Source organism: Phodopus roborovskii, unplaced genomic scaffold (genome assembly GCF_943737965.1).
Source record: "Phodopus roborovskii unplaced genomic scaffold, PHOROB, whole genome shotgun sequence".
Lineage (NCBI taxonomy): Eukaryota > Metazoa > Chordata > Mammalia > Rodentia > Cricetidae > Phodopus > Phodopus roborovskii.
In genome coordinates, this window is record NW_026126636.1 from 15,262,787 (window position 1) to 15,275,475 (window position 12,689).

The 12,689-nt window shown below is 46.1% G+C and overlaps 1 protein-coding gene across 1 annotated transcript; it reads right to left on the reverse strand.

Moving 5' to 3' along the window:
* Positions 1-5,389: 5,389 nt before the first annotated feature.
* On the reverse strand, positions 5,390-10,423 carry LOC127238513 (leukocyte immunoglobulin-like receptor subfamily A member 5). Its single transcript, XM_051207127.1, has 6 exons — positions 10,387-10,423; positions 10,210-10,275; positions 9,754-10,038; positions 9,324-9,629; positions 5,807-5,857; positions 5,390-5,681 (listed from the first exon to the last, which is right to left on the reverse strand). The coding sequence occupies exons 1-6, from the start codon at positions 10,421-10,423 to the stop codon at positions 5,506-5,508; spliced, it is 921 nt and encodes a 306-aa protein (XP_051063084.1). The 3' UTR covers positions 5,390-5,505.
* Positions 10,424-12,689: the final 2,266 nt, after the last annotated feature.

The following is a 12,689-nucleotide window of genomic DNA, read 5'->3' on the forward strand; positions in this document are numbered from 1 at the left end:
TCTGTGGGACAGCCTGCAGAGTTCTCCTTGTTCCCTCACTGTTTATGGTTCGGGGGGAAGAATTCTTCCTGATGGAGTCAGGACTGATATCTCTTTTTTTTATTTATTTATTTATTTATTTATTTATTTATTTATTTATTTATTTTTCTTATTTTACATATCGATCCCAGTTCCCTCTCTCTCTCCCTCACTCCCATGCCCCCCCACCAACCTCCCATGCCCCCCCACCAACCTCCCATCCCATCCCCCCCCACTCCACAGGGAGGTTGATGACTTCTAGGAGGGATCAACAAAATCTGTCGAGTCATTTGGAGTAGGGACTAGGCCCTCCCTCCTGCCTCTAGGTTAAGGGAGTATCCCTCCATGTGGAATGTGCTCCCAAAGGGACTGATATCTCTTTATCTATATGTAGTTGACGTCCCGTGCCAGTTTGAACATCAGCACGTCATAACTCAGGTTCCTCATATGAAGTCCTCTGTGAGCACTTCATTCTTTCGATTTTCCATGGTGTTATGGTGTCTTAGACTGGTGGGAGATGTCATTCTGTACATATGTTTCTCTTATTGGTTCATAAATAAATCACTGTTGGCCAATAGGGAAGCCTCTCTCTACTATGAAAATTTACAGGTAGTGTATTATAACGTTGTGAAATATTCAGATCATTATGGTCAGGCAAAGAAAAGGGGAAACAAAAGGTCCCTGGATAAAGAAGAACCCATTTCACAGAGCACGGCAGGGACAGAGAAGGAAGGGTCTTCAGAGGTCTGTAGAGGAGGTTGCTCTCCATGTAGTGGAAGTAGGGTGAGGGATACTGGCAAAAGCGGGCATTTGTGACTCCAATCCCCGTATTTCCAGATGGCCACTGGGACGTTTCAGCTTATTGCCCGCTGAGCTACCTCCCTCTGTGTATACATAAAACTGATTCATTCAGTATTGTCCCCCATGGTCATCTGTCTCAAATGGGTGTGGGTCACAATGGAGTCATCCCTGCCAGGCACTACCTGAAGAAGATGATAAATTTGGAAGAGCAGATGTCATTAATTCAAGGACGTACACTCAGGACTGATTCCCAGGTCATCCCATAGAGAAGCCTCATGTGCATAGGTAGGAGCAGAGGAGGAGAGACAGAAATAGCTCCAAGTGCTGTCAGAGAAGAAACGGGAGCAAGAATTAAAGTGGGTCAGTGTTATGGTGCTATGAAGTAGTAAGTTGTATTTAGATGATTAAAAATTAATTCTGAGTGTTGGTGCATGACTCTGTGGTATGAGTACTTTTACTGCACAAGTACGCAGATCTGAGTTTGAATCTCCAGAGCTCATGAAAAAAGCTAGATATGGCCACGGAAGCCTCTGGTGCTGTCTAGGGTAGAGATGGCAGGATTGTTGGTGCTTTCATCCTAGTTCCAAGCTCAGTAAGAGGCCCTGTCTCAAGGAGGTAATATGGAGAATGATAGAACAGGACACCCAGCCTTCTCACATGGTTGTGCAGAGACAAACATCCTTCATGTTCTTACACACACACACACACACACACACACACACACACACACCACAATTTAATTCTGCTAAGTTTGTTTGTTCAGTTTCTTTTTTTATTTTTGTTTTTATTTTACATATTGATCACAGTTCCCTCTCCTTCCCCCCTTCCCTCCCTCCCTCTTTCCCTCTCTCCCCTCACATGCACCCTGACCACCCTCCCCTCCCACCCACCCTCACTCCACATGTAGAGTGATGCCCTCCAGGAGGGGTCATCTAAATCTGTCAAGTCCTTTGAAGTAGGGATTAGGACTTCTCTCCTGTCTCTAGGTTAAGGCAGTATCACTCCATGGGGGATATGTCCACAAAGTCCTTTTGTGCACAAGGAATACATCCTGGTGCCACTGTCTGAGGTCCCTTAGACTGCTCAGGCCTTCTGGCTGAGACCCATGTTCAGGGGCTCTGAGTCAGTTCCATGCTGGATTCCCAGCTCTCAGTCTGGGGGCCCATTAGCTCCTCCTTGTTCAGGTCATCTGTCTCTATGTGTTTCTGCAACTTAGTCTTGTCCTCCTCTTCCTCTGCTTCTGGATTCTAGTTTGACTCAGTGTTTAGTTGTGGGTGTCTGCTTCTGTTTCCACCAGGTACTAGATGAGGGCTCCATGATGGTAGATAAGTTAGATGTTGATCTCATTATCAGGGAAGGTCATTTATGGTAGCCTTTCCACAGTTGTTCAAATTGTTAGTTAGCGGCAGTCTTGTAGGTCTCTAGACATTTCTTTAGGTTCAGTTTTCTCTTCAAACCTATAATAGCCCCTCTTTTATGTTCTCTCTCTCTCTGCGTCTGTCTCTGTCTGTCTGTCTGTCTGTCTGTCTCTCTCTCTCTCTCTCTCTCTCTCCTGTCTTCTACTCCTCCCCTGACTCAATCTTCCTAGTCCCATGTGCTTTCTTCTCCTCCCCTTCTCTTTCTCCTACTTCTCTCTCCACTCACTGCCCCCCCTCCCACTTTCCCATGTGCTCTGGAGAACTTGTCCCTTCCCCCTTCTGTGAGGGACTTTATATGAATCTCTTAGAATACACCTTATATCCTAGTTCCTCTGGTGGTGTGAATTATAGGCTGGTGATCCTTTGCTCTAGGTCTAAAATCCATATATGAGCGAGTACAGACCATGTTCCTCTTTCTGTGACTGGGTTACCGCATTCAGGATGATTTCTTCAAGTTCCATCCACTTGCCTGCAAACTTCAAGATTCCATTGGTTTTTTTTTTTTTTTTTTTTTTTGTTGGTTGGTTGGGTGGTTGGTTGGTTGGTTGATTTTTTTCCTGCAGAGTAGTATTCCATTGTGTAGATGTGCCACATCTTCTTTATCCATTTTCAGTTGAGGGGCATCTACGTTGCTTCCAGGTTCTTGCTATTACAAATAATGCTACTATGAGCATAGTTGAGCACATGTCTTTGTTGCATGGATGTGGATCATTTGGGTATATGCCTAGGAGGGGGATTGCCGGGCCCTGTAGTAAACTAATACCCATTTTCCTGAGGAACCGCCATACTGATCTCCAAAATGGCTGTACAAGTTTGCACTCCCCCCAGCAGTGGAGGAGTGTTTTCCTTTCTCCACATCCTCTCCAGCATCAGTTGTCATTGGTGTTTCTAATTTTTGCCATTATTAGTGATGCATAGATATATTAGCAAATTTAATCAAACGTGTGTCAAAGATGTATACAGCATGATAAACAGGTTTGCATAGTCTTATAAATCTGAGTCATTCGGGAAAAAAAACCCCCCCCATCACCCCAAAAAAGAAAAAAAAACACCCCACCCGAGGGGGCCTTTTGGGGGAAAAAAAAAAAAAAACCAGAACCCCCCCGACCCCCTGAACAGTCACAGAAAACTAGGAACGGAGAGATTTTTCCATCTGAATAAGACAATATGCTGAAACTGAAATTAACATTAAACAATAAGAACCCCGAAATCTCATTTTAAATCACAAAGAAGGCAACAATATCCCTTCTCTCCATAGATTGTTCAGCTTGTGACAGGGGGGAAAAGCAAAAACCAGTTGAGCCCACTTGGGGGGGGGGAAGAAACCAAGGCCCATATCAGAAACACCTGTAAGTATCTCTGCAGATAGCACAGGATTAATCCCTTTTCAAAAGTGACTTCATGGGCCAAGTGGTGGTGGCGGCGGCGCACGCCTTTCATCCCAGCATTTGGAAAGCAGAGGCAGGTGGATCTCTGTGAGTTCAAGATCAGCCTGATCTACAAAGAGAATTACAGAACAGGTTCCAAAGCTACACAGAGAAACCCCATCTCAATAATAATAAAATAATAATAATAATAATAAAAGACTTCATGAAATGCACCAACAAAGTAGTTCAAGATCGATTCATTGGACCATGCCAGGGAGTCCAAACAGATGGCATCCAAACCCACTCTTATAGACCGGTCTGACTATGAACTACACAGAGATACCACTCTAACTGCTGGGTGTAAGTTAGGCAGGAACACCGCCTGGCTCATGCCAGCTATTTTTATAAATACTAGCAGTGAACAAAAGAATTTGAAATTGTAAAATATTATTTCATACATCAAGTCTAAACTCCAAATAAATGGTATTCTATTAGTGTTATATAGTTATATAGTGTTATAATTGTCTATAAAACTGAGAAACCAGCATTGGACCAAACCAAGTCCTCTAACTGTGGGTGTAAGTTAGGAGGCCTGGGCAATCTATGGGACCTCTGGCAGTAGAACCAGTATTTATCCCTAGTTCATGAATGAACTTTGAGAGCCCATTCCCCATGGAGGGATCCTCTCTCATCCCAGATACATAGAGGAGGTCCTAAGCCCTCCCCCCAAATGATGTGATAGACTTCGATGATCCCCTATGGAAGGCCTCACCCTCCCTGGATGGGAAGTAGAATGTGAGGGTTGGTGGGGGACGTGGGAAAATGGGAGGGAGAGGGATCTGGGATTGATATGTAAAAGGAGATTGTTTCTAAATTAAATTAATTAATTATTTTTTTAAGTTGCTACTTTAATTCTACACAGCAATTAGGCAAGGCCATATGCACCAGGATTATGGGACAAGTTATTTATTTTTTCCAAATTTATTATGAGTACTGTATTTACATCATTTCTGCCCCTCCCTCTTTCTCCTCCAACTCCGCCCATGCCGCGCCATACTCTCTCACGTTCATAGCCTCTCTTCTGTAATTGTTATTATGAAAATTATATTTTCAAACCCATGCCATCAGTTCCCCACCAGAAAGATCCTTCAAATACAAATACGGGTGTTGAATATGTGTTGAAAACTGAGGATTCACAGAAAAAGAAAGAAAGAGAGAAAGAAAAGAAAACAGGATTCAAGAGACAGTTGTGGGTTACCACTGCATTCAGATCTTGTTTTCCGTTTTGGAATGTTTTTTGTTTAGTTTTGTTTTTGAGCATTATCTTTGCTATTTCAGCCAAGGTCTTTGTTCTAGAGGTGTAAGTGAGGTATGTGGTAGCCTATAATAAAGTAAAACGTTACATGGCAGAGAGGAAGAACTGGAGATGCATGAGGGTGAGAACCAGAAGCTAACTTATAGGACAGGGTTATCCCTCCCCCGAATCCGTCGGAGGCAGGAAGAGGGATGAGATAGTCAGCTGAAGTATGCATTAGGGCAGTGGTTCTACGCCTTTGCAGCGCTGTGACTCTGTAATGCGTACAGATCCTCACGTTGTGGTGACCCCCAAACCATAAAATGATTTCCTTTGCTACTTCGTAACTGTAATTTTGCTACTGTTCAGAACGTAATGGAAATGCATGATATGTAGGATGTGTGATGTGTGACCCCCAAAGGGGTTTCAACCCACAAGTTGAGAACCACTGATATAGGTGAAGAAGTAACATTGTGATTTTCTGTAAGAAGAACTCTCCACCACTACACCCAGATGTTTCCTTACATTCAAACCACATTTGCTCCCTGGATAGTCCCTGAAAATGGTTCCCCACTGTGTGTCCCAGAACCACCTGAGATCCTCAGATTCATTCCAAGGTTTCTGCCACCTTGACAGATGACCTAATTTCTCTCCTGGCTTCGTGTTGGGTGGGTCTTTGGCTGTGCTGAGATTCAAACAGCAGAATGCCCAGGAGTACAAGGACCAAGAGCAACAACCCCATCCTGATGAGATTCTCCGTTGTGTAATCCTGGGGCTTCGAGACTGGAGGTTGTAGAAAAAGAGGTAACAAAGGTCAGGGCAGATGAGAATTGCCCCAGGAGACTGCTTCCCCCTGTTCAGGACTTGATCTTCTGTCTTGAGTCTTGTGACTGAGAATTGTTACTCACCTGCCTTGGGGTCTGACATGTTTGGTGATGGCCCAAGGGGCTGAACTACTCCTAGGAACCGAAGAAGAAGAAGGCTTGGGGGCAGGGTGCTGGGGAGGTGGCTCAGTGGTTAAGAGTGCTGGCTTACCAGCTGGCAGTGCTGGTGGTGCAGGGTTTTAATTCCAGAGCTCTGGAGGCAGATGCTGGTGAATCTCTGTGAGTTTGAGACCAGCCTGGTCCACAAAGCAAGTTCCAGGGACTCAGAGAAACCTGAGTTTTACACAGAGAAACCCCACCTTTAGAGGGCGGGATGGGTGGGGGGGGTAGGGCATGGGAGGGTGGGAGAGAGGGAGGGAGAGGGAACTGGGATCGATATGTAAAGTAAGAAAAATAAAAAAAACATAAATAAATAAATTTGGAAAGCTACCTGGGTGCATATATATATCCAGACCACCCAAATTCAATTCCCAGCACCCACACAGCAGCCTACACCTATCTGCAACTCCATTTCCAGGGCTTCTGTCTCATGCAGACAAAACCCTAATAAACATTATTTTTTTTTAACAAAGTAAGGTGTGTGCAATACTTGAGACCCAAGTTTCTTCTAGGTCCTGTTTTTTATTTTCTTCCTTTCTACCTCCCTGGCACCGTTTTAAGAAAAGGTATAGTGACACACACCTTTATTCCCAGTACTGCGGTGGGGGGCAGAGGCAGGTGGATCTCTGAGTTGAAGATCAGCCTGGTCTACAGAGTGAGTTTCAGGCCCGCCAGGGTTATGTAGTAAAACCCTCTCTCAAAAGCGCTCTCTCTCTCTCTCTCTCTCTCCCTCCCTCCTTCCCTCCCTTTCTCCCTCCCTCTTTGTGTCTTTGTCTCTCTCCAGAATACAAAGACCATCACAGAAATCTACAACTACTCAAAATACAGAGAACAGCTAATCATGGGGTTCACACCCCTAATTGACACAGTTGCAATACAACCCCTATACCTAAAGCTCAAGGAATATCTCAGAAGAGGAGGAAGAGAGATTAGAAAGGACAGAAAGATTATAAGAACTGGAGGACAGGGGCACTAGGACATCTGCTGTGAGACAGTGTCTTCTGTCTATGGCCAGGAGTTGCACCATGACATACATACATACATACATTCATACATACATACATACATACATACATACATACATACGCCTAAACAAGACCTGCGTGATAAAACCCGCTGACATACCAATGTGTTTGGGTGAAATCTCATAAGATCCCACACTTAGATGAGGAAGCTACAGGCAACTGATGGATTCTGGGAGATGAAGATTACATCTTTTCTGGGGAAGAGACCCTGGTAGGCGATTTAATCTCAAATGGTCGGTCAGCCCTAAACACAAGCGCGCGTACACACACACACAAACACACACACACACACACACACACACACACACGGACAACACTAAATGTAGCACTGTGTTCATAAACAGCATGCTCTATTTATGTATGCATACACCTAACAGTCATTAAAGAAAGGTCATGAATTTGAGGAGTGGAAGATACGTAGCAGGAGCTGAGGAGGGAGAGGAAGGGGAGAAATAGTATAAATACAATTATGTGTGAAATTCTTTTAAAAACTGAAATAAGTGTAAAAAAAAAAGAAGGAAAAATTGAAGTTTTGTTTGTGCTTGACTTTGCTGTATATTTTATGCAATGATTTTTTAAAATAGCCCAGATTTCTTAGTTTTTTTGTTCTTTTTTTTTTCATTTGGTTGTTTGAATCAGAATCCCTTTTTGTAGCCTTAGCTGTCATTAAACTTTCTAGGTAGACCAGACTGACCTTGAACTCAGAGATCTGTCTGCCTTTGCCTCTCCAGTCTTGGGATTAAAAGTGTGCACTACGTTGCTTAGCAAGTTCAGTATTTTTTTTTTATTTAATTTTGCATTCTGCTTCCTTCTCCCTCAATGCCTCCCTCCCTCGTTCGTTCATTCATTCATTTCATTTCTCTTTTTTTCTTTCTTCCCTTCTTTGTTTCCTTTTTCTTTCTTTCATCTGTCTGTCCTTGCTTTCCACCTCCTTCCTTGCTGTCTGCGTTCTTTCCTTCTTTCTTTTCTTTGGGATGGGGTCTTACGGAGCCCAGGCAGGCCTTTCTCTTACCGTGTAGCCTAGGATACAGCACTCATAACAATCACGATTTATTTATACTGCCAGGACCTCCTGTGTGCTAGGCAATAACTCTACCAACTGGGCTACACCCCTGGCCCCATTTCCTGAGTTCCTTCTCTTGTAAATGTACGTTCCTCTCCGCATGTAACTTTAAGCGTTTCTGGATGAGCCCTTCCTTCTGTAGAAGTTTCTTACTGTTCTCCTTGCTGGATGTTCCAAATCCATTCTGGTCTTCACGTTCAAAGTCTGCATCAGAGTCACTTCCTGAATTCCACTAATGTGTGTGATTAGAGGCAAGAGTTCTCCTGGGAGCAGGGCAGTAAGTGAACAGAAGCACACAGGACAGGAAAGGCTCCTTTGATCTAAGATCTTGAGTCCCACAGAGGGACTGTGGCATGGCAACAGGTAGGTTGATGAGTTTCAACAACCACAACGCCTTCAAGTATCTCCAAGAGGGGAGGTCACAGCGCTCATTCAGAATTCTGCCTGATACTGACACAGAAAAGAAGCAGCTGCTCTCCCATTGGGCGGAAGGAAAAGTGTCCATTATTTTCAATGGTTGACACCTGGCTTCCCTGAGAGGGAAGGTGTGGCAGAGAGCTGTCCTAGAGGAAGAAAGATGGGTAAGAGGCTACCTATCTTGTTCTGAACCTGTCTCTGGTGACTTGGATCTCTTCCTGCTTTCCATGACTTTGCTCCAACCCCACCTCCTGGTGTTTTGGTCCTGAGATTCCCATCTTTCATCCTGATCTTCTCTTCATCATCTGGTCCTGTGTCTAGAGTCCCTGAGTGGACCCACTCTGGCTCCTCAACTATAATCAGGCTGTCCACAGGGTCACTGGGTACTGGCCTCTTGAGGGAGATATTTCGGACACCATGGCATCTGTACTAGCTCCTGTGGGGGTGCTTACAGGGCCCAAGGGGAAGTTGGCCTTGAGAGCCCAGCTTGGTAAGACAGTCCAAGGATGTGGGTCAGGTCAGTTGCCCATCCTTTGGACAGAAAGAAAAAAAAAAAAAACCATTCATAACCAATGTAAAAGCAACACTGTGGAGAGTCAGATTCTCTCCAGGGGAAGGGGTGAGGGCCTTGCAAAGTCGGTCGTAAGAGCTTCCTGGGAAGCCCTGCAGGGAAAATTGGCTGGGTGTTGGTGGAAAAGCTGGTGTCTGTCAAATGCCTGTCCTCTGACATCCTACCTGCAGCTGCCACTGCAACCCACCACCCCGACACCCCACACACACACACACGTGCAAGAACGGAGCCTCTGATTCAGTTTCCCTCATCCTCCTGACTCCGGGGACTCCCTCAGTAAAAATTTGTGATTGTGGCAAAAAAAAAAAAAAATAGTTAACACAGTCAACAACTGATTGAGTCAATAATGGGGCGGGGCTTCCTCACCTGATACATTTAATTCCAAGGGATCGCTGGGTTCCGACCACACCTGGGGGCTGGTCATGTGATAGCCGTAACATCTGAACGTCCACCTCTGGCTGGAGTTCACAGGGCCCACAGGAAACAAGCTCTGGAACTGCCCAGTAGAGTTTATGAACACTGAGTCCAGGATCAAGAAAGGTCTCTGTTCTCCTTCCTTAGTCAGGACAAACCCGCTAAATCCCAGCTGTGAGCCACACTGAAGGGTAACAGTCTCTCCTGAGGTCACCACAGTGCTGGCCTGGATAGAGAGGCTGGGTTTACTGTAGAATCCTAGGAGAGAAGGTATTAACATGTCAAGTGGGCTTATCCAGCCCGTGTTGCCTTCCAATGTTGGGCTGTGAGACAAGGGAATCCCTTTCCTGGGGGCGGAGCCCGGGGCTGAGTTTCCTCTCACCTGTCACTACAAGCTCCAGAGGGTCACTGTGCTCTGACCACCCAGCAGGGGTCTTATAGTAACATCGATATCTCCCTCCGTATCGATGTTCAATTGATGGGATCAAGAACTCAGCCTTGTTTGTGGCCTCCAGTGTGTTCTGTGTGTGCCAGGGATGTGGACCCCCCTCTTTGTAAAGACGGTATTCCCGGGCCCCTGTGATCACCTCGCATGAGATGGTTACCTGCTTCCCTCTGGCAACCACTGATCCTGACTGAATGGTGAGGGTTGGCTTGGGAGCATTCCCTGAGTAGAAATGAGAGGCTCTGTCATAGGACTTCCCCCCCTCAGATGTCAGCCCTCATTTCCAGCACCCCACCCATCCAAGTATCACCCGATGCTCTCAAGCCCCGCTGAGCAGGGGTATCTTCAGGTCCCCAGAGATGACGGATCTGGAACAGTTGGACACATGCTCACCTGCCAACACTGAGGTCACTCGGCCCAGACTCAACCCTAGAAGAGAGTCCCTTGTCAGAACTTTACCTTAATGCCAACATAAGCAAGCTGTCCCTTCACGGAAACACCTTGGAGTTTCCTGATTGGCTAGAGTCCGGCTGTGCGGGCCATGATCCCCTTCTCTTCTTCAAATCTTACCCAGATAGACCAGGAGGGCTGTGAAGACGAAGGTCATGGCTCCTTCTCCCAGTGGCTGTACTTGTGGAAAACACCACAGAGTCTGTCCAGATAGCCAAACAGCAGAGTATGAGATCTTTAGAGGAAACTGCACGCCTGGTATCACATGGTTATCTCTTCGGAATACACATGGAAAGGGAAACGGCCCTCCCTAGACAACTGTCTCTCATTTCCCTAAGGCTGGGGCTTGGGTGCACTCCAGAACTTCTTACCCAAATGGTCACCTTCCCTAACCTATCTCACTAAGAGTAACAGCAAATAGACGTGTTGCCTCCCTTTGCTTGGCCCCCTTGCAGTTGAGGGTGGCTGAAGAATGGCCCTTCTTTCTCCTCGGTGCATGCCTGTTACTCACTGCTGGTGACAGTTGGAACGCTGGCGTCTCATTTCCGAGGTTCCTCACTTGGAGCCTGTTTTAAGCACAAAACAAAACAAACATGGTCAGCAAAAGAAAAAGAGAAACAAAAGTTCCCTAAATAAAGAAGAACCCAAAGGGATCCTGACAAAGGCAGGCATCTGTGGCTCCAATCTCCCTGTTTGCAGATTGTGGTGATTATATTGTTTATGATCTAATAAAGCCACTGGAGATAAGAATGCAAAGCTAGCCACACAGGTTAGCTATAGAAACTGGGCAGTGGTGGCGCACACCTTTAATCCCAGGACTCAGGAGACAGAGGCAGATGGATCTCTGTGAGTGCAAGACCACCCTGGATATACAAAAAGCCTATCCATCTAAAAGAGCTTGTGCCTTTAATCCAAGCACTAGAGAGGCAGAGAAGAGAGAAGCAAAGGGATTCAGTTTCCAGTCACAGGGAAGACAAGATCTCCATTTCAGCCTTGGTAGAGGTGAGAACTCTCTAGTGGCTGAATTCTTTGCTTCCCTGATGTTCAGTGGCTTTATTAGATCATAAATGATACATCACCCCAGCAGATGAGCTCTGGGATGTCTAAGCTGATTGCCCAGGCCCCGCTGTCAGAACTAAGCCGCCTTCCTCTGTGAATGCACAAGATAGATCCACTCTAGCATTGTCACCCATGAGCATCTCTGTCATATGAGTCTGACGGTGTCACACTGGAGCCATTGCTGGCAGTCACAATGCTGAGAAGATGCTAAGCATGGAAGAGTAGACATCACAGTGCAGAACTGGTGTATAATGTCCCCAGCCTGACCTTTTCTCTCGGTCAGACTGGGAGGAACCCTCTGTGGGCCGTCAGGGTCAGGAGGCTGAGACTCCTAACAAGAACAGGTAGAACACAGCGTGTCATGAAAAACGGGGAGCTGGGTGTAGGCAGGCGTTATTTTAGTGAGCAGTTATAGATTGAATTACCACATTCAGAAGTGATTCTGCTTAAGTGAAAGAAGAGGCTATGGTGTAGTGTGAGAATCTAAGAGGGACTTCCAGCAGAGAATGTCCCCTCCCCGGCACACCTGAACTCCACAAACACAGAGGCTGCCAAAATGTTTTCCCTCCTCCACAGAGCCACACAGAAACTATCAGAGCTGGAGGTTGGGGAGGAGGTGTCTTTTCAATCCAAGAAAATCATGTGCCGCTAATTACTTCATAAATGCATGCTTCTCTCAACCTTGGTTGGAGAGGTTCCCCTTTGCAGCGAGCTCATACCTGACCAAGTGCTGACAGTGAATGACTAAGTGTCACTCCCTCTCCGAGGCTCTGGGAACATCATGGAGGAAGGGATAGAAAGAGTACAAAAGCCAGAGGATGGGGAGCTGTGAAATGCTGTCTTGTGGACATGAATGGCTGATGCACACATGAACCTGTAGCACGTATGGTTCCCTGCCAAAGATCTGCACAAAATCAGGGCGTCTGAAATCCCTGTGTGTGTGTGTGTGTGTGTGTGTGTGTGTGTGTGTGTGTGTGTGTGTGTGTGATCTGCACAAAATCAGGGCGTCTGAAATCCCTGTGTGTGTGTGCGTGTGTGTGTGTGGGTGTGTGTGTGGTGTGTGTGTGTATGTGAGTGTGTGTGTGTGTGGTGTGTGTGTGTGTGTGGTGTGTGTGGTGTGTGTGTGTGCGTCTGTGTGTTGTGTGTGTGTGTGCCCATATGCATGTCAGATGTGCTACTGGCAGTTGATGGGTGCTGCACAGTTAGGGGAACCCACTTTTCTTTAGCCGTGTGGACACTGCACACCAGTGTTTATCCCAGTGCACGAATGGGCTTTGGGAGCCCATTGCCTACGGAGGGACACTCTCTCAGTCTAGATACACGGGAGGGCCTAGATCCTGACCCAAATGATGTAGCAGACTTCG